Source organism: Sarcophilus harrisii, chromosome 2, assembly GCF_902635505.1.
Source record: "Sarcophilus harrisii chromosome 2, mSarHar1.11, whole genome shotgun sequence".
Taxonomy (NCBI): Eukaryota; Metazoa; Chordata; class Mammalia; order Dasyuromorphia; family Dasyuridae; genus Sarcophilus; species Sarcophilus harrisii.
Window position 1 is genome coordinate 340,382,182 of NC_045427.1, and position 23,116 is coordinate 340,405,297.

Here is a 23,116-nt window from a genome sequence, read left to right on the forward strand (position 1 = left end):
GGAGAACAAAGACAGAAGGGTGGGGGAGAGGCAGAGTGAGCACTGGACATTCTGATAAGTTGGGAAGGTTTGGAGCCATGATGTCTAAAATAGAAGATTTTCTCCTTATCTGAGATTAGACATATATAGTTTATAACCTTAGAGTAGCTAGCCCCAAGTTATATCAGTCCTAATAGTTGGGGTGGAGGTGGGGTTTGCAACCAGGGAGACTGAGGCAGAACAATTCAGGGTAATTAAAGGGAAATTCTGGATGAGGTAGAATAATTAGGGAAACTGAGGTAGAACAATGAAAGGAAACTGGCATAACATTACAAGACAAAGAACTTTATTTTATGCAGTTTTCAATACCTGATGTCTGATATGATGTGGGGAGGTTGGGTGGCAGAGACAGTTCTCAAGATTTAAACTTAATCTACAACTTTAACATTGGGGTTTAATAAAAAATTAATCTAACTCTGGCGTAACAAAAAACCTGTTAGCATTCCCTCATGAGCCTTTACCATCTTTAGGCTTCTTGGTCTAGATTTTTATCAATTTAAAGCTGCAAGGTAAAGCCTTACCACAGAAAACAAAACAAAACTTCACTAATTCTACTAATTCCTTCCTGGGAGTTTCATACTTTTTTTTTTTTAAAGGTCCTGGAGGCCAAGTTTTTTTATTTTTGTTTTGTTTTGTTTTTCCCTAATTCTGCAAAAGTCAGCCTCGTGGCAAATTCCATAGCATGGAAGGGGATTATTTCATTATGCCACAAGCCCAGGAAAACCTTAAGCCACTCATGTTCCCACACAGCATCCTATAGGGAGGAGAGGAGACACAAGATTTTCAAACTGAGTGTCCCCCAACTAGAGAGAACTTGTTGGATACTAGTGATGAGGTCCTGAGTAACTTGGTGGGATTGGCAGAGAAAGCCTGATTAGTTTATCAGTAATCTTATACTGATAAGATTACTCTCTGAGACAAGCAGGGAAGAGCACCAATGGGAATCAGTTGAACTTTTTGTCTCATTCTCTGTGGAGATAATGTGTAGCCTTATCTTACCTTACCTGACCTTACCTTATTTTATCTTCCAGTCAGAAATCCAAATTAGGTCAGGCATTTAAGGTTAAATTTCTTCTATAAATCTGTCCATGGACTGTGTCATCTTTACTGAACCCCTTTTGGGTTAAGCCTCCCATGGCACTCTGCCTCATGGTGTCTTTCTCCTCCCCTTTCCCCATGCCTCATAGTATCTTTTTTTTATTTTTTTTTTATTTAATAGCCTTTTATTTACAGGTTATATGCATGGGTAACTTTACAGCATTAACAATTGCCAAACCTCTTGTTCCAATTTTTTACCTCTTATCCCCACCCCCTCCCCCATCTAGAAAGTAGATGTTAAATATATTAAAATATAAATTAGATAAACAATAAGTATACATGACCAAACCGTTATTTTGCTGTACAAAAAGAATCAGACTCTGAAATATTGTACAATTAGCTTGTGAAGGAAATCAAAAATGCAGGTGGGCATAAATATAGGGATTGGGAATTCAATGTAATGGTTTTTAGTCATATCTCCCAGAGTTCTTTCTCTGGGCGTAGCTGGTTCAGTTCATTACTGCTCCATTGGAAATGATTTGGTTGATCTCATTGCTGAGGATGGCCAGGTCCATCAGAACTGGTCATCATATAGTATTGTTGTTGAAGTATATAATGATTTCCTGGTCCTGCTCATTTCACTCAGCATCAGTTCGTGTAAGTCTCTCCAGGCCTTTCTGAAATCATCCTGTTGGTCATTTCTTACAGAACAGTAATATTCCATAATATTCATATATCACAATTTATTCAGCCATTCTCCAGTATCTTTTTCTTTATAGCTAACTACCTCTTTTAGGGTGCTAAATTCCTCCAGGAATTTAGCCTGTCAGTTAAGGGCATACTGCCACCTCATGAAATATACTTTCTCCTAGTTAACTGTGAATTCCACTGAGGAAAACTGTCTTTTCTGTTAATTGTTAAAACCTCTTTGGTGTCTAACTATATGCTCTCTCAACTTTTATTTCATATTTACTATTCCTGGTGTCTATTGTATCTCTTCATTTTGTCTGTAACCTCTTCTCATAAATAAATCTACCTTTTGCCAAAGAGAATGGTCATTGAGAATTCTTCATATGACCGAACCCCAACATCTGATGCCTGAATTTATCTCAATATTTGGTGCTGTACCTCAAACTCATCATTTTGAACTAAGAATTGAACATATCATTTGGTGCTGAAATTGTTCTCCCAAAACACATCACTAGGATTCAGAAAACTTCATGCTACCCTTTTCCAGTTGACTATCTTATCTTGAGTTGGAGAGGATCAGAATCAAAAGACTTTTCCTGATTGGGCCAACAAAATATTGAAGTAACCTGCATGTGTTTCAGTGTCATCTTCAAAATAATTCAGGCTCAGACAATCTCCAACTCAAAGGTGTTTATTTGGGTATGTGGAGTAAGGCACTCACTGGATCTCCTTCAGGGAGGCAGCAGCCCAGCCAGATTGGAGAATAGTTCTTCATAGGGTAGGAGGGCTTCTGATCAATTAGTGGAAAGGTGGCAAGTCACAAACTTGAAAGACAAGAGAATTCAGTGAGCCTGGGTGTAAGTGAAGTATGGTTATATGCAGATGCCATTTTGGGGAAAGTCTCTGCTATCATTCTATGGCCAATATCCTGTTTAATATTTGTATTATCTACTGATCAGTTTGCTTCCTTGGAGGACTGTATGTTTATCACTAACAACCAAAAGCCTCTGCTTATCTCATCACAAAGATTTAAAAATAAAATGATTCCTGCCCTCATAGAGCTTACATTCTATTAGGGGGAGAGAAAAATGCCCAAAGACAATAAATTAAATTATTTTTACAAAGATTTGATAGAAAGGTGATTTGTCTATTTTGCAATTCCAAAGTATATTTGCCTATAAGGAGAACCCAAATGATAGGTGACTTTATGAGTTTGTGATAGACTTTGTAGGATCCAGAGGAAAAAACAACTCCTAAGGCCAGAGAAATATATTTGCTCTTTTATAACTAAAACCATAAGAAGATACAGCTAAGAAATGGCTCAGAAAACACTCTTTGGAGAGGCAATAAAAGGATTTGATTTGCATTGATTTTATAGTATGCTCTAAAGTGACAAGAAGCTTTATTTTACAGTACATTTGGCCATCATGTGTTATAATATTAATGATAAGACCACCAGGAAATAATTGCTGTTTATATGCCAAAATTAGTTGCTGAAATGAAATATTATAGACATTTTCCAAGAATTGATAAAATCTTCACAATTACTCAAATTCACCCTTTTTTTGAGCCCTACTTCTCTTCACCATGTAGAATGTGGAGTTAACACTTAATAATTTACAAATCTAGTATTGTATTTCTCTCATACCCTTCACCAACATTATTTATAAAAGGAAAATAGCTTTTACACTATATATACATATTTAAAAAATCACTGACATCTTAAAGTGATTGCATTCAAAGCTATGATATAAAGGCCCTGGTCTTGATCATTTTATGCAGTTTTGAACACATTGCCCCGATGTCTGATATACTAGGGTAGGTTGTGTGGGGGACACAAAAGACCCTACACAAAATGACTACTCAGAGTTCACTCAAAGTAGAAAGCAGAAAAGGTTGTTTATTACAGTAACTCATAAGTGGCTGGGCAGCTTTGAAAAAATAAAGGGACTCACAGTAGAAGGGTCCAAGACTCAGTCAGTACATGCTGTTTTTGTTACAAGAGATTATACCACAAATTAGAAAGCATTAAGAAGTGTGGTGTCTCCTAATTGGATATTGTTTGGGGCAATTGCACCTACCCAAACTGACTACTCAGGAGTCGCTCCAAATGATGCACAGAAAGAATTTATTAGAATCTCGAGAAGTGGACTGTCCTGGCCTGTGGGCTCGAAAGGACAGCAAGGATACCCACAGGAGGAGAGTCATTCACTTGAAGATGCTTACAACTTTTACACATTTCAGACAAAGAACCCTCAAAATCCCACCCTTATGTGATTGGTCACATAAACCTTTATCCCTCTATTTGGTCAGTGGAATGCAGCGAAAAAGGTGATATATAGCTTTGGCCACTTAATTCCTTCTTTGGACAATGGAATGCAGTCCAGGTCTCATCTAAAATCACGTGACTGGGGCCTATAGGCCTGAGCTACTTTAGTTAACAGTCTCTGATCAATATGTGCTTAATCTGTAAATTCTTCGCCTTTCCACACAATATCACTGCCAAAAAAAAAAAAGATGGGAATGGAAAGTTTTAGTTTCCCTGAAATTACCTGCTTTTTAGGAAACCACAAATTAGCAGATAACTAAGCTGACAGTGTTTAAACTATTATGTCTGTAACTGGCCTAGGTTTAAGTAAATAGAGGCCTACACATAAGTCATAGGGAGATACAGAAATAATGAAAATAAAATAAAGAAAAAGCATTCACAAATCCCTGTAAGTTCTTCATTTCATCTTTCCATTCCACACAGGTGGGCAAAGACAGTTCTCGAGATTTAAACTATAATTTAGATCTTCAGCTTTGGGATCTCATTAAAAATGAATTTATCTAACTTTGGAATAATAATAACAAAAAAAACATTTAGTAGCTTTCCATCAACCCTTGTTTGACTTAAGACTTCTTGATGCTTGGTAATATCAATGCAAAAGCAGGAAAAAGTGAAATTGGGGTGAAATATATGTGAAAGTATGGTTATGATAAAGAAATGAGAAAAGCCAAGGACTTAAAGAATATAAGCCATTTGCCTCTAAATTATGAATATAGAAGCAATATGTTAAGTAGGTTCTAAACATGATAAACACCCAATAACAGAATGAAAGATGAAGAGAGAATCTTTGAATCTGATGTCTGTTTACAGTCAGACCATGGTCACATAGCTAGTAACTTTTTTTTTTTTTTAAACAATGAAAAAAAGGCAGTTTTCAAGACTTGAGAACATTCTCAACAATGAGAAAAAGATGTGAGAATTTTGATGCCCCTACTCAGTTCAATCAGTATTTACTTAGTTCATTGTGACTTAATATGATTATTTTAGTAAATTATGACAGAACTGTTAGATTTAGTTAAGACTGTTAAATTTGGACTTGTATAGGTTATAATTAATTATGTATTATCATTATATTACTAATATTTGGGTTAGGGGATAGATTTATACTTGGGTCTATATTAACTTGTATTAGAGGTAGGTATGGGTATTAGTATCACCCATTCACTTCCAACTCCTACAAGTGTCCTATGAGAGCTGTGCTTGAAATTTTACAATTTTGTCCTAGAATATTGCAAGCAGGTGGAAAACTCTTTTGAGCTGGACTGTGGAGGTCTGAGAATGCTGCTGACAAAGTAGTAATGATTGATACATTTTTCTTGATCAAAAAAAAATCCTTTTTTTAGTCGAATATATGAGTCTCTTACTTTTAGACCTAACCACTCATGAATTATATTGTCTCATTCTATTTTTAGTGATCTTTCAATTTCTATAAAAAGGACCTGAGTCCAAGTAGAGGGATCCTTAACCATGAAGAAGTCTTGGATCCAATTGCTTAAGGAACATTGGTTTCCCTAATGATAACTCAGAGCTCTGCCTCAGTTTTCTTTTTCTTTTTTTTTTTTTAGTTCAGTTTTCTTTTGTTTAAAATTAGATCTTTTTTGTGGTCCATAATATAGAGAGTAAATAAAATGATTGAAACCTAAATTATCTAAAGTATGTAAAAATCAGAATTAGGAAATAATAAAAGAATTGAATTTAACACCAACAATAAGCTTAAGCCATGTTAATTGCTACAATAAGGAGATTAAAAGAGCCTAGAAAGTGTTTTGTATTTTGATGACATTTCCAAATGGAAATGTAAATAGGATAACACCAGAACAGAATGTAAACTCATATATAAAAGAATAAAGATGTATGATTATGATCAGTATCTTCTCAAAAGGCAAAGCATCTCAAAAGAATTCAAAAATGAAAATAAAAGGATGACTACTATCTTAAGGTTGGAATACCAAAAGCTCAGTACAAGAAAGCAGAGTTCACAACAGGATGGTAATACAAGCTGTCTTTAGTGAAAGGAAGCCTTTTGACTCAGCAATACCATTACTAGGTCTATTTCTAAAGGTGATTAGGAAAAAAGCAAAAGTTCTAAAATGTTTGTAGTAGTTTTCATTGAAGTGGCAAAGAAGTGAAATTGCAGAGATGTCCATCAATCGGGGAATGACGGAACAAGTTGTGAAATATGATTGTGATGGAATATAACTGTGCTTTAAGAACTGATGAGCTCAATAATTTTAGAAAAACATGGAAAGAATTGCATAAAATTACAAAGAGAAAATGAGCAGAACCAAGAGAACATTGTATATAGTAATAGTAATACTTTAAGAATAACTTTGAATAAGTTATTTTGGTTATTATAAATATCCAAATTAACCATAAAAGATAGATGAAGATTCCTATTTGTGTCCAAAGAAAGAACTGATAAATGTATGTATAGAATAAATTTACATATACATGTGTCTATATGTGTATATATATTGTATATAATATATTTATATACCCCCATTTATGTCTAATGGTGGCCATCTCTAGGGTGGGAAGGGGCAGGAAGACAAAAGGTAAAAAGAAATTTACATAACTTCATTGTGTATTTGAAAGGAATAGCAAGTTGTAAATAGTAGAATTAGTAGAATTGCACGTGTAACTGTGCAATTTTTATTATATTATATTATAGAAATGTTTTAGTTCATAAATTAAAAATTAAATAAAAAAATATAATCATGAAATGAAGCTTTCAGGAAGAATGATGTAATTAAGTCAGGCCTTCTAAGTCCTTAGGAGAATTGGGCATTCTGCTTAGGCCCCAGAGAGATTCGTAGGGGTCCTCAAACTACGCAGCTGAGGACGATTATCCCCCTCACCAATGGCCATGAAGTTTCTTTATTTAAAGGCCCACAAAACAAAGTTTTTGTTTTTTACTATAGTCCAGCCCTTCAACAGTCTGAGGGACAGTGAACTGGTCCCCTATTTAAAAAGTTTGAGGACCCCTGGACTTAGAGCAAAAGAGACAGTAGTGGAAGATTGCCTGTTGTATGAGAAGAACCAAAAGAAACACCATTCCACTTCCAGGTTCTCTTCATACCTCCATCATTCAGTAATCGCTTCACCTTTGAGTTTTATATAATTCATCTCTACCACCCCAATTAAAATTCTGGTAACTGTTTTCTACAACACACCTGGTAATTCCCCTTCTTTCCTTCCTTAATAATAATACATCTCTAACAGTTTTTTTCTCTTCCACAATTACTGCTTCATGCTAAAAGACTTCAACATACATATTGACTCTTCCCCAAAATATCTTAACCACTCAGTTCTTAAATCAACTCACATTCCTACAAGCTATTTCTTTACCCACCTGAGCTGCTTACAATGATGATCTACCCCTGATCTTACCATCAAAATCTGGTGTTAGATAATAACTGGTTATGTAACTCTGGATAAGTAACTCCTTCTCTGACAATAACTTAGTGACTTCTCATGCCTTTCCTAACAAAATTATATTATTCCACATTGTGTCCTTTAATCCCTTTGTTCTTTAATTCCTTCTGTGCTGGCAGCTTTTTTCTTTTTCCCCTTCTTGATCCTTTGGTGAACCAATTAAACTTTTCACTATCCTCTTTTAAATTCCTATCCCTCTTATTATTTCACTGATAATACCCTGCCAAGTCCTGAAGATCATGCCTATCATTGGCCACTTTCACTCCTACATATATATTCTGCTAAATAAATATAGAGAAAATCATGCAACCATTCTAACTAGCTCCACTATGAAAGTATGTCACACATTCTTAATCAGGCCTTCATTGCTTTTAGGCAATCCTTCTATACCTACCTTATTATTACTAACACACTCCACAGTGACTCTTCCAAATATTTTCATCCTACTTCAAAACTCTCATGAGAAAGATCAGCTAGATGGCACATTAGATAGAATACTAACTAGCCCTGGAATCAGAAAGACCTGAGTTCAAAGTCAGCCTCATATCCTAGCTGTATAATTCTGGACAAATCACTTAACCCCATTTGCCTGGCCAAAAACCCCCCCAAAAAACAACAACTTCAGCTCCTCTTGATGAGAATGTTGACTCTGTTGACTTCAGCAGTTTTTACAAAGTAATCCATCTGTATCCAGACTGCTCTGGTTGTTTTTTTTCTCCTTCATAAGTTGGGATCTCCTAGACTCTAATGAAAGCTGCAAGCTCATAGACATTTCCTAAGGGCAAGAATTCACCTAGATTAGATTCTGTTTGTAAGAAATTCTAGTTGATGGAGTCTCATTCAATATCACAGAACATTTGATTTGAGGATTTGAGCATTCTCATCTATCATCAGGTCCTTCAAAAACAGACTGGGCTGCAAGGGCTAGCCTCTGAATGAGGAAAGAGAAAGGAAAAACCTCAATCTTAATTGGTCATTAATATAATAGAAAACAATTTCTCTCAGAAGATAATTGTAATTTGGCAGCTGATCCAATATGTGAGTACATTAGGGGGTGTGCAGAATTGAGCTTGAGATTTTAAGGTTGTGAACCTGGGTAACCAGAAGAATAGTGGTACCTTCAGAAGGATGGGTTTGGAAATAAATATGAGTTTACATTGAGTTACATATAGCTAAACAATAATGTGAATCAGGACCTCAATTTGAATCTTGGTTCTGACACTAACTGTGTTGCTGCTGACAGACAGTTCAGTTGTTTTAGTCATGTCCCCTGGACATACTGGAGTCGTATTGGAGTGATTTGTCATTTCCATCCTGGAGATCATTTTTGATTTGCCCTGGGTGTCACAACTTGTAAAGTGTCTGAAGTCAGATTTGAACTCAGAAAGATGAATCTTCCTGACTCCAAAGCCATCAGTCTACCTACTGTACCACCTTTTTGCAAAAGGGAAAAAAAAAGTATTCAAGTCACAGCTGAGCTTAACAAGGATTTAGATAAAGGGGCTTGTACAATGGTACAAAAAAACCAGAATGAACACAAATTGGAGGTAGAGAAAAGGCCTATAAAAATGAGAAGCTTCACCTGTCTGCTGAAGTCAAGAGTTCCTGCTGGGAAGTAGTAGTGAAGTTTAGGTTGGAACCAAATTTTAGGGTGTCAAATGTTATATTGAGAAGTTTGGACTTTTTCTAGGAAAAGTTTACCTTTCTTATTGTTTCCACTTTCTCACTTTTTAATCTCTGAATGCTAATCTCAATACTTAATTGAAACTGCTTTCTCCAAATTATCATTAGAGCCAATGACCTTTTCTCAATTCTTATGATTTAGTCTAAAGAATAAATGCCATGTACACAGCAGAACATGAGAGAATTCAAAATATAAAGCAATAATTTCCATTTCAAGAGACCCTGTGTAATCAAGATTGCATAGTGTTTAGAGCCATCTTTTCTTTGCTTCCTTGTAGATTTTTTGTTCTCTGCTATGCTTTTTTTTTTTTTTTTTTTTTTTTTACATTATTTCCTCCCCTTTTTCTGCCCTTTACGACTACCAATTAAGCATGGATACACACACACACATGCACATACATATGCATGCAAATACACATGTACATGTATATCTATAATCATACACATATATATTATATGCTTAGATGTAACACTGTATTTTGCTTATTTCTACCATCCTGTTTCTCTGAAGATAGATTAGCATCTTCATAAATCCAAGTCTTTCCATATGTTTCTAAATTCACCTCCTCTAAATTCTGTCTCATCATTTCTTATACAATGGCAATATTCCAACTTTATACTGTTTAGTTATTATAGTCTAAAACAATAATATGGCTGACATTGTGTAGTTTTTCTTTTGATTAAATCTATTTTAGCTTTAACTTTGTTTGAGACTGATTACTTTCCCCCCTTTTTTTACACAATAAATTCTATTCCTGAACTTTGTGTGTATCTTTCATTTTTGTAACATTTTCTGAAAGCAACACATTATTAAATTCAAAATTTTACTCTATGTAGAAAAATAGAAATTTTATGGGTGGATTCATTCAATTCACATTTTAAGCTATAACTTTGTTTTTTTCTCCTTCCTGTTTTCCTTACTATTCCTATCCCTCCTGATTCTTCTACTTCTACCCACACTTTGTCCAATTAACTACCCCACTTCCAAGAATCCCTTTATCTTTCCCACACCTTATTCATTTGTTTCTATTTGAATTTAGAATTCAGAAGACTTATACCCTTCTAAATATGTTGTTCTCTATTCCTTTCCTGTTAATCTATACACCCACCTTTCTATAATCCCTTCATCCTGTTCTGTCACCCTTCTTTATAAATTTTGAAGACTTTTTATTCCCTTCTAATTGTATATGTTGTTTTCTCTTTAACCCAAATCTGATGTGAATGGGGTTTCCTCTAAAAAATACTTCCCTTATCCTTTTCCCCTTTTTTATTCCCTTACCCTCTTCTTTCTGAATTTAGAAGACTTTTATACATATATACATATATATGCATATATATTATATCCATATTATATGTATATATATATAATATACACACACATAAAATTAACATATTGTCCCATCTCTAATTCATTCTCAAATGAAAGCAGGATTACCAGCTTTTCTCCCCCATCTAATTCCTCTTGTACGCAGTTGTATAGCCTAATTACTCTTTTTATCATTCCCTACATGGTTTTACTTTTTAGTATCACATCCTACTCAGCAATACTGTAATCTTTCTTTCAAACTACCCCATTACTAATGACAGTCTTAGACATGGTTTACATGTCTACATATAAAAAGTAAACAATTTATTGAATTCTTTGTAATTAAATCTTTAATTTTTATCTTTTTCTATTAAGTTCAGGTCTTTTTGAAACAAAATCCTGAAATTCTAGTAATTCCTTGAATATCCTTTTTTTTCTTCTTTCTTCTTTTTCTTTTTTGTTCAAGATTATGCTTAACTTTGCTGGGCATGAAATTTTTGGCCTCAACTTCAATTCTTTTGCTCTACGATATATAGTATCCCGAAATCCGTGGTTTTGTAGTATAGTTGCTGCTAGATTATATATGATTCTAACTATGGCTCTGCCATATTTGAATTGTTTTTTTCTTGTTGCTCATACTATTTTCTCCTTCATCTGGAGGTTTCAGAATTTAGCTATGATATCACTATAGGTTTTCCTTCTTGGTTCTCTTCCAGATGGTTATTGGTGGATTTTTTCCATTTTTTCCCTTCTTATTCAAAAACTTCAGGATAATTTTATTTCTTGAATTTTTGTATTTTTTTATTGTAGCTTTTAGGTAGTTCTATTATGTTTGCTCTTGATTTCTTATGGGATACTTCACATTATCTTCTATTTTTTCCTTCCTTATATTTTGTTATTACTTGGTCTCATCACTTTGCTGGTTTCCCTTGCCCAATTTCCAATTCTTAAGAAGTTGTAGATTCTGGATTTCCTTTCCCAGTTGGTTGATTTTTCATAATCTTGTTTTTCCTGGATTTAAAAAAAATACCATTTCCTCCCCTTAATCTCTTATTTAGTTTTTAAAGTATTTGAGTTCTTCTATGAAATCTTTTTGACAATTTGACATTCTTTGGAGGTAGTTAAAGCTTTTTAGAAATTTCAGTATTCTCCTCTGACAACATGGAAATTATCTATGATTGGCTTCTTTCACCTTTTCCTGTTCATTTCTACTAGCTGTGTAACTCTGGGCAAATTACTTAATACTGTTTGTAATAAAGTTGAAGTAAATGGCAAACCATTCTAGTATTTTTGCCAAGAATGCAAAAAAGGCTCACAAAGAGTCAGACATGACTAGTCAACTAAACAACTATGTCTCAACTGCCAATGGGAATAATTGAACTTATCCCGCAGGATTGCTGTGAAGATATTATGTGTAAAATGTTTTGCTAGCCTTAAAATGTTATATATAAATGAGGCTGAAGCTGGCAGAGGCAAAGGAGTAGCAACAGGAGCTCTGGGAATCAAGGAAAGCTAACCAGGATATTTTGGAAGAGACAATAAAGGATTGGACTTTAACAGCTTTTGAGGTGATTATTACTCTGAACTGAAACTAAGGCTGCCTCCAGAAGCTCCCCAAGAAACCTGCTCCCAGAGAACAATATTTTAAAGAGAAGAGCATTACATTTTGGCACCTGAACATGGGGACCAAGAACCTTCATCTGTGACCCAGAAATTAGGGTGATTAGAATAAGGAAACTTTATTAAAAGAGCTAAAGTAGAATTTCAGCTGAAATAGGACAGATATTTAGAAGAAAACAACCTTTAAGGAAACTGTTTAGAGAGCATTGTCAGGGTTATGAAAAGCCTACATTTGATTATAATTTGGGAACAGATCACTGAACTTTTAGAAACTGTACAGTACACATCTCCTTCGTTCCCTATGGAAAAAGAATTGGATCTAGAGGAATGGAAATTAGTAGGAGAGCAACTTTGTCAATTCTACAATAAAAATGGACCTGACTCAATTTCCAAAGACACACGATATATAATTTAATACAACTGGCTTTAGGAAATTAAGTGTTAGAATAAGGAAAAAGAAGAGCAGGAGGGGGAGGTGCCAACTAAACTAGGTGAAAAGGATGAATAATAAGATAAGAATTCACAGCAGGAGAAATTAGATCATTTCCTATCCCCTAACTTCCCTCCCTCAATTAACCCTTCATGGGTAGAGGGAGGAGGAGGATGGGGAGAGGCAGAAACACATTCAGCACCTCCTATGAAGCAACCTGTGACAAGATTAGAAAAGGCATTGGTTAAAGCAAAAAATGAAGGACAGGATGTATCTGATTTTATAAATGCATACCCTATGATTGAAGAGTTTGACTCCAGGTCAAAAAAGGAGAAGATACACTCCTTTTTATCTGGAAAAAATTAAGGATTTGAAAAAATGTTGCACTCGTCCCATAACAGTGTATGAGCAAATATCTAAGGCTGCAATAAAAGCTTGGGGGGGGGGGTTCCTCCCTGGACATAAAGATGAAGGTAAAGCCTTCACAAAAATAAAGGTCCCAATGAACCCTTTGTAGATTTTGTGAGACATTTGCAGATAGCTGTCACAAGAATCATTGGAGAAAATGCAGCTACAGAAATAATGACCAGACATCTAAGGAAAATGCTAATTGAGATTTGCAAAAGAATTATATGGGGACTACACAAAAATGTTCCTTTAGAGGAGATCATAAGACATGAGCACAAACTTATTATACCCAGACTATGATGAACATAGGAAGATAGGGTCCCTCTTGGCAAGGGACTTCTAGAAAAACTCGTCAATGTTTTCAGCATGGAAAAGTAGGACATCTGAGAGTCCAGTGCAGATAATGCAGATATAGAGATAGAGAGGACAGGGTGAGAGAATAAAACCCCAAACCCCATGTCCAAAATGCAACCTAGGCTTCCACTGGGCCTCAGAATGTAGATTGACACAGGGAAATGAAAGGCAGGCCCCAGCCCCAAGATATCAGAAAAGATAGGTGGGGCATAATAATGGCAGCCAAAGTTATACCTTTAGAAACTCAATACTCTGATGTGATCAATCAACAGAAAAGCAATCAGATGGCAGAAAGGGATTACAATTGGAGAATACAGGCTTTTTAAACCAACAAGGCAGTGTCCAGCAAACATCTCCAAAGTAATTGCCAGATGAGGAGAGATCTAGAAAGTGGTAAATAGAAGAGAATTAGATGGATTTGGGAGAAAGGATTTGCTTGAATTCCTACAGATGGAGAAGGAAACAGATGAGTGGCAACGAGCTCAAAACAAACAAGAAGACCTAAAAAGCATCTGACACTGAAGGAGCATGGCTGATAATGAGACTGTTAAAGAACTTTAAAATCTGCAGGAATCATTGGAATTCCTAACACAAGATGAGACTGTTGCAGGACTTGAAAACCAGCAGGAATCATTGGATTCCTTGAGATGAAAAATTGTTGATGAGACTATTGCAGGACTTCAAAATTAGCAGGAATTATTGGATTACTGGACATGAACAAATGGACAATGGATTTCTTTTGGACTATTTCTAGGACTTATGGACATATATACTTCCTCATGGTGATTCATCTAATTTGTTATATCACTTCTAGCCTGTATTATATTGCTATGTGCTTATGTAATTTATGTAATTATGTGTAATACCTCCCATATTGATGGATTTATGTATACCTGTTTTAAAGAGTGAGCCCCTTCAGAAACCCACTAATCTGATTTGATGTCCCATTTCTTTTGGTGTTTTTACCTCCCTTTCTCAGAAGTGAGGGAGGGTGTGACCACTTCCTTTTTATGGGGTTTTCACTTCTTTTTTGAGCAGTCAGGGAAGTCATGATCACCTAAGTTCTAAATCAAAAAGCAGGAGATGTTATGGGCCAGAACTTGAAACAGGGTGCTAGGTCACTGGAATTGATAGAAACAATGCTTATGTATTTGGTTCACACCTTTGGAATTCACACCTTTAAGAGATAATATATAAGCAGCTCCTATACAAGCCAACTAGAGACTTCGGGAGATTCACAAGACAGAATTCAGTGGTCACAGCTCCCACAAGCCCACTCTCTCGGAGGAGGAGTCAGATCCATTCAATATTCCACCATTGTGCTAGCTGGAGGCTTTGGATTCAGAGGGAGCTGGAGGCTGAAACTGGCAGAGGCAAAGGAGTAGCAACAAGAGCTCTGGGAATCAAGGAAAGCTAACCGGGATATTTTGGAAGAGACAATAAAGGATTGGACTTTAACAGCTGGCTGCATTTGAGGTGATTATTACTCTGAACTGAAACTAAGGCTGCCTCCAGAAGCTCCCAAGAAACCTGCTCCCAGAGAACAATATATTTTAGAGAAGAACATTACAGAGTATATTGAATTAAAATAAGCATACCAAGTCAGATATAGACACAAATCTGTTTTTTAAAAGATACAAGCTTTGTAAGAGGGTCAAAAAAATTCTCAGTTAAAAAAATAACAAGCATAAACAAACAAACAAAAATAACAGCATAAGCTAACAATAGTTCCATGAGCAAATGTGGTAAATGTGTTGGTATAGGTCTTAGTGGAGCTGAAAAACCAGTTGCCCCAAAGAATCCTCAACAGTCAGTTACTAATAGGTATAAATACAGAATTCTAATGAATTTACTTCAGTATTCCTTATGTCTTTTGGATTTGTGACACATGCATAAACTGAGCCAGAAAGAAGTAGAGGGAGAGTGCTTTCCCTTTTTTCCACCAGGGTCATTTATTAAAATCCACCCACACAACAATGTCTTAAAAAACACTACCTTAGTAAAAAATATATGATGTGGAATGGAAATCCAAGACCCTCTACAAGTCAGGAAATTATCTTCCTAAGTTTAAATCTATCAAATACTAGGTGTGTGATTCCAGCAAGTCACTTAACCCTGTTTATCTCAGTTTCCAAATCTGTAAAATTTAGCTGGAAGACAGTATCTTTGCCAAAAAGATTCCAAAAGGGGTCACGAAAAGTGGCTAAAAAATGACTGAACAACAAAGGCATCAAAATGTGCTGAAAAAAGGGTTGTCTTGAAAGAGAACCTGGATTTAAGTCCCACTTTTCCACTAGGTAGCTTTATAATCTAAGGTGTCTCTTCATTCTTCTTTCCTGATAAAAAGATGAGGGGTTTTGTAGTAAATGATTTTCTACAGTCTTTTCTATGACCTTTTGATCCTGTTAGAAACAAAGGCCTGAGCTCTTAAGTCTCTTATTTAGTCATTTTATTACCTTCCACACTCATCCTTTTCCTTCCTCTACATTGATTTTTTTTTGGCTACATGAGGATGACATTAGGGGAAATGTGTTGGACTGGTTTCCTAGCTTTTGGTATTTATATCATCTCTAATCATCCCTCAGATGTATTACATGGCCACCACTGAGGATATGCTGAAGTGACAGAGTTCCTGGGGGTGTCAAAGTATCCACTAAATTCTTATCTCCCAAGAGAGTGCCCTTAGAGTGGGTCTGAAATGAAATGACAATGCATATTCACTCCATGGTTTTGTGAATTAAGGACCTTTTCTGTATAAGAAGAGTTGCATGGTTTGACAATAGCAGGAATTGAACTTGGAAGTGTCAGGGCTGAGGACTTAGGGCAGTTTTCTTAGAAAGCATGATGCTTGGGATGGAAATATTCAGAATACCAGGTGAAAGCAGAAAAAACATATGCTATTATACAGCTATATAAACATCCATTTAGTGCCAGAGTATGGGACTTGAGTTACATCACATTGATTTTAATGTGAAATCATGTTTATTACCATTATGCATCTGTGGGAACAGAAGCACTGTGCAAGTCAGTTATTCTCAGAGAACTCAAATTCCTAAATAATTATGAAGGCTTTACTGATAACCTTTGCTGATTTACTTAGAAGATTCTAAACCAGAAATGGAATGGAGTGGGTATAAATATATCTGTGACCCAAGGGTAAGTTTTGTTTTCATTTATCCATTTTGTATTATCCCTGAGTCTTTCTTCCATACCATGGATAATTGAGAATTTATTGAATCCAGCAGGCATGAGTGAACCTCACTGAAGAAATATGGCATAGTGGAAAGTGTGCTGCATCTGGAGTCAGGAGACAATTTCAAATTCTGGATTGGACACTTACTGTATGACTCCAAGTGAGACCTTGCATCCCCTTGAGTCTCAATATTCTCATCTGCAAAATAAGGATAATACTTGAGTTATCTATCTCAAAGGATTATTGCCAATGTATAAATTTTCAAGGGGTCAAAAAAATGAAAACTTATTAAAAGCTTTTCTTTGGGCTCAAACCCTCCTTTACCAAATATATGGTTGGCTCTATAAGCATTAGCCATCATTCTCTAAAGAATCTCCCTTCTATTATATTTACAAACTTAACTTTAGGTATAATTTTGTCTCAGAAATCGAACCTTCCTAAGCCAATGATGTTACTGGTGGGTTATGGAAGGATTTACAGTTTTGGCTTTTAAAATGAAGTTCAAACTTATAAGCAAAGGTTTTCATTCCATTTATTCTATGATCAGTAAAAGCCATCTTCCAGAAGCATGGAAAGTTCCTTGAGGAACAATGTGGAAGTAAATAACTTTTCAAAGATCTTATTTTAGAAACTTTCCCATTTACTGAAGGATCATTTATTGGCAAAATTTGTGGGCTGCAAATAGTTACTCAATATCTTCACTCAATCTCTTCATCTCTAAAATGGAGATAATAATAGCACCTATCTCCTAAAGCTGTTGTGAGGTCCAAATAAATACACACCTTACAGGACTATAAAATATGTTATTTAATAACAATTACATTTATATAGCATGTGCTAGGCACTCTGCTAAGTGTTTTTCTATCACCACCATCGTTATTTCTTTTTTCCCTTTAACAGGCAGCATTGAATAGTGGGACAATGAACTTGAAAGTTAGGAAGATCTGTGTTCAAATCCCATCTTCAACACTTATTAGTTATGTGGCTATTGGATCAAACATCTTTCCCAACCTAAAATCTGTGATATGATTTCTAATTAATCATGTTTTCAAAAAAGAAAAAAGCAAACACACTCCAGTGTTACAAAATCTTGTATTAATCATCTCCCTTCACTTTCAATATAAGAAATATAGCCATGATTTCTTAGTTACATAGGAGGAAATGAGTAATAAATACATTGTAGCAAGTTTAAACCACAAGGGTGTTTTCACTGGTAACAACATTTGAAAACTGTATACTTGCAAAGTAGGGCATCTCCAAATATTAGTATTTCTGTATATCAGTAAATCTTTTACATGTACAAACATGCTATTTTCCATATATGACCAAAAATTTAAAATGTGCATTGTTGGCAATATAAACTAGACAAAAATATCCCTTTATGCACTAATTTTATACAGAAAAAGAGGACTAAATGCATGCAGGTACAATATCACTTGCTTGCATGGGGCATGCAACAACAAAAAAGGCAAAGCTTTTTAAAGTCAGCTTATTATGCATAAATACAAAAGGGTTATATATTAATAAGGGAGGAAGTATTCTGTTTAACATTATTAACATTCCTATTTTCTTCCTATTCCTCCCAGAGGAATTCACATTCACATTTTTTGTAATTCCTTTATCTTTACTTAAAGGTGAATTCACATTCACCTTTAAGTAAAGATAAAGGAATTACAAAAAATAAAACTCATTTTGCAAACTCTGATGATTTGTATAAAATCAACATTAGTGTTATTATAGCTGTATGTGCAAATTATATTTCTGCAGAATCTACTTATCATCAGGCACATTTAGAAAGTTTAAAGTTGTATCTTTCTGTACCCCAAATTAGGGCTGACTGCAGAGATTTCTGAAGGAGAGACAAACCTGACTTCTGCTCACTCCTGTGTTCTTTTCTCTCCTCTTTTCAGTTTTCTAGCCCAGCCCAGCCCAGTCCAGCAGCAAGCATGTCATAGTCCTGGGTTTGAATCTCTATATTTGTCTGGGCTGGAGGGGATGCTCTCAAGTTTCTAGTTCATAATGGAGAGGAGAGACAAATCCTGTATCTGTAAGCGGGCTGGGGGATAGAGAGGCTTGTGGTAGGTAGAAAGGGTTGCTGGATGGGCTTGGTAAAAGGTAGAAAAAGATCTTGAATGAAAAGCAAATTTTCCTCAATGTTCTTCAAAGAGTGATGGAGGTGGGGATGTGAATGGGGAAGATAGGAAGTAGGAAACGGGGTGGTGGTTGTCAGTTGTGGCCCTATTTCTTGATACCAATCAGACACAAGGATTTGAAAGCTTCTTTCTTGGCCCAGAAACCATCACTTTGTAGACCATGTAGGGTCTATTTGGCTTGCCAGCCATCATTTAGGAAGTGGAACCCAAAGCATGTGAGAACATATCAGCAGCAACGTTTCATGTTGTATACATAGGGTGTGTGTCTCTTCCTATTAGTAATGGTAAGAAATTACTATGAATAAAAAGCACCAATAAAACATCATACGTAAGAATAAGAATATTGTAGCAGTACACTACTGTATATGGAGTAGTGTGCAGAGATGCTAAGAATACATTGCTTAAATCAGAACAAGAACAACAAAATATATATATATATAGTGAAAGTCATTCTGATTTTTAAAAAATTATCTTATATTTGCTTATTATAAAACAGTTGCATTTGGCATAAATGGGTAAAATACAAAAAAAGGCACTGCCGCTTTATTACTAAATATCTGACTTCACAGCGTTATGCATGCAACTGTTTTTTTTTTTAATAAATAGATTTCTTTTGCTTTAGGATTTTTTAAAAAATTGAATTCTATCTATACCTGCAGTCAATACAGGTTCCACATAGAGCAGGGGTAGTCTTCTAAAATTTAACAGAAACTCTGTTTTTTTTTTTAAATTAAAACACCAAAAAACAAAACACAACTAAATTAATCTATACAGTCAATGAAAAATAAGCCTTAAAAAATTACCGATGTGGTTATTAATGACAGAAATTATGGTTACCAGCCACAGCAAGGTAGTAAAATAGCATATTCAAAAGTATATCTCTAATAATCAGCTAACTTTTGCTTCTATAAAGGAACAAATAGAAATTCCAATAAGTAAATACTTTTGTGTTATTTTTCTTTTAAAGACTTCATGCTAATGCAATTGTGTATTTCTTTTCAAAACTGCAAGTTTTATGTAGCTAGAATTACTTAGGGTGCAACTCAAGATTCAACATCTTATTGTTTTTTATAAGATGTAAAAATACTATAATTTCTCACATTCCTTGCTATACTTTCTTAGCACTGAATAAATCTTCCCAAACTAACTTTAATGCCATATCTCCTTGAACCTTCCTCTTTTTGGCTATGTATTCATACCAAAATTTATACTGTTCAGCTTCCTAGTACAGACCTTAACTTCTGTTTGGTTTCTTTTAATGCACTTTTCACAACACCAAACTGTCTAACTTTCTTTCCCTTAAGAAAAGGTACCATCTTTATGATACCATCACTATGTAATGACATCCTTCTTTTCTGTGTGTGGAAAGACTAACCAGCATCACAGAAAATCCCTGATTTAAACCTTGCTACAGGTATCCATTATAATCATAAGATTTTCTCTCCTATATATATTAGTCCCTCCCTTCCTTGACCTCTCTGTCTCCACTCCTACTTTCAATAGCACCACAAAAGCTGGGGACTCTGTGCTTGTTAAGTGTGGAAATGGGAAGCACAGGCTGTTCCCATTTGTACTCTTCATTCAGCAGCGAACTTATGCCATATCCCAAAGACTCAGGTCCTTTTCCCCCAGTGACTTCAGTGAAGGGATCACTATTTATAGGGTTTATGCCCCATAACTCAAACTAGATTCCTTCATCCTAAAGCAATGCCCCTTGTCATGTATACATGGCATATCCACAGGGAAATACAAATTCCATCCTTTTTTACTTCCCTCCATAAGTGAATGTATGTGCAAACACCTTTGAGTGTCAGATTTTTTTTTCTTTAAGCTAATAGTCTAAAGAGAAGGTGGAGTGGTGGTGATGGTGATGAGGGTAAGGAATAAATGATAGGAGATAAGAAGATTGATCAGATGGGGCTTAGTGAGTGGAGGAGGAAGATATTCTGGGGTAGAAGCAGATTTATGACAGTGCAGCATCTTTTAGAAATCACCTTGTGAAATGAGAGAGAAGCCATAACACTGTGAAGCCATAATACTGATCACATGACATTCTCCTCTTTACATCATCCACACTGTCACCCTTTCAGACAACATCCCCAGCCTTCTCATCAATCTGTGCTCAAAATCAAAAAATCCATCAGTTCTACATGCCAGTGTCCATCTTTCCTAGAAGCAGAGCTTGGCAGCCATTTATAAAAATGCAAACCTGCTGCTATTTTAAAAATGAACAGAGAAAAACATCCCACATCATCATTTAGAACAAAAATCCTTTACAATACTATGAGAGGCCCTAACTGACATCTTTATACATTATGTACCCTTTCGATTTGTTATTATGTAAACAATATACAAATTGAAGTTATCTAAAATTTAGTTGGAGGAAAATGTCTCCTTTTTCATCCCCTTTCCTAAGTGGCCCTATATCTCTGGGTCAGGCAAGACCTTCAGGAAAAGCCAGTCAATGAGAGACATGAAAGGTGAAGCTGTGAGATGCCACCTTGCTTTGGTCACATGCATCTTGACTGATTTTTGAAGCCAGGCTCTCTTCTCTACTGGGGCTCACCAGGACCAGGGTCTTCTGTTTCCTGATGATGTGTTTCTTTTATATCTTTCTTACTGTTGGAACTATTTATTATTTCATCTGGGAAATCCCTCACTAGTCCCATCTTTCCTCCCCTATGTTCCCTCCTTCTCCATGCTCCTCCCATCAATCCATTCTACTGGCTCTTCTACTCTTGATGTAATAAATGACAAAATAACCAATCCCGGGTCTAATGATATGTTTACAAGGACGACCTACGCTCTCACAAAATCAAAATGGGAGAGGGACCAGGAAAAAAAAAGGTTGCAAAGTATCTCAGAGGATCCTGTGCAAGTCTGAAGATGGCTGACACTGGACCCGCAGCAGTCGATTTCACGGCCAGCGCGGTCACTAACTCCTTCAGTTTCTAGATAGTGGAGGTTCGATCAACCCCATCTGAAAAAAAAAACAAAAAAACCACAACAGGAAAAAGTGAAGTAAGCGCCAGGCACGCACAACCAAATATTTTATTGGCCACTATGTGATTTCGTGAATGGCAGAAATTGTTTTTAGAATACATCCTTTCACTTGGCATGTTATCAGAAAAGATGTGTCCATGGACTTTTTAAAATTTCCAGTTTTGGTGAAATATTATGGCTAGGATAACTCAATTCAGGAATTTTATGCTTATTATTTATTTTTTACGAGGTAGAGGCAGTAAGTACAAGTGCCTTCTTCTCTCTGAGATTATCTTCAAATCATCCCATACAGATCTTATTTTGTACACAGCAGTGTGCATCTTGTCTCCCCCATTAGAATGTGAGCTCCTTGAGGACACAGACTATTTTTAACTTTTGTGTCCCCAGTAGACATTTAATAAATTGTTGTTTACTTGATTAGTCTATGAAGCCTTCTGCTCTTTATACAATAGAGAGAACTCAGATATAAAGTGAGGATGACACAAATATGGGGGTGACTGAATATTCTGGACTATGAGGAAGAAAGGTAACAGGATCCTGAATTTGCTCTGGAATATTTCTGACATGCTAATATGGTAGTTTTCAGATGAGGCATTTTGAGGAGGGAAAGCAAATGACCTATAAGACAGATAACAGATGTACTTTAGATACATGAATACTTTATTTCTTGAAGGAACTGCATTTTTAAGACCTTAGTCAACAGGCCAGTAGAAGATCAAAGGGACAGACTGCAATTATCATTGAGTACCTAGCATAAGATTGTAATGGAAATTTTAAAAATTTCCTTTTATTAAATTTCATTATACCTTTCCTCCTGGAACATTTTGGTGAGCTGAAGTTTATTTCCTTTTAATATTAACGTTATCTGAGGTTTTCACCTCTATAACATGCACTGTAGTAATTTTTTATGACAACAGTGACCTATCACAAAAACTCAAAGAAAAGATATTTCTTCCATACCAAGATCTAGAGCTAGAAAGGATTCTCAAGGGTTATCTTCTTATCTAGCCTAATTATCTCATTTTCTGGATGAGAAAATGGAAGCTTAGAAAGGTAAAGTGCCTAAAGTCACACAGGTCCTCTGACTACAAATTTGTGTTCTTTCTACTCTTTAGTCCTATCTTTACCTTGATTCTGGTCAGGGATATTGTAAAGCTCAAATGAGATAAATGCCAGGAATTATTATTAGGTTACCATCATTAGACCTCCAACCTTATGATAACTACATTCTTTGAACCTTCTTTCTACTGTACTCCTGCTTAGCTTTATCAATGTTTATAGAGAAATATAGGAACGTGCTGGTAAATATTTAACAATCAGTCTGGAATGGAAGAAGGAGAATGTATGAACACATACTTCTAAGTTTAATCTGCATTATTAATACCTAAGTCTAGAAAATCAACTATATATATAAACTTTTGATTTGTAGTGATTA

At 35.5% G+C, this 23,116-nt stretch overlaps 1 protein-coding gene across 10 annotated transcripts in view; it reads right to left on the bottom strand.

The window, feature by feature from the left end:
• Positions 1-2,442: 2,442 nt before the first annotated feature.
• The window catches only part of SAMD4A (sterile alpha motif domain containing 4A), a 332,472-nt gene continuing 311,798 nt past the window's right edge, over positions 2,443-23,116 (bottom strand). For 3 of the 10 annotated variants that reach the window (XR_004232061.1, XM_031952986.1, XM_023503181.2), the window contains one exon: positions 17,604-21,658. Coding sequence is in view for 7 of the 10 variants with exons in the window: in XM_031952986.1 (XP_031808846.1) it covers positions 21,630-21,658 (29 nt within the window). In the remaining 3 variants the exon portion in view is untranslated. Of the gene's footprint in view, positions 2,592-10,929; positions 11,532-14,915; positions 16,724-17,603; positions 21,659-23,116 lie in introns of those variants that run through there. The other 7 variants (XR_004232060.1, XM_031952983.1, XM_031952984.1 and 4 more) reach the window with 7 other exon arrangements.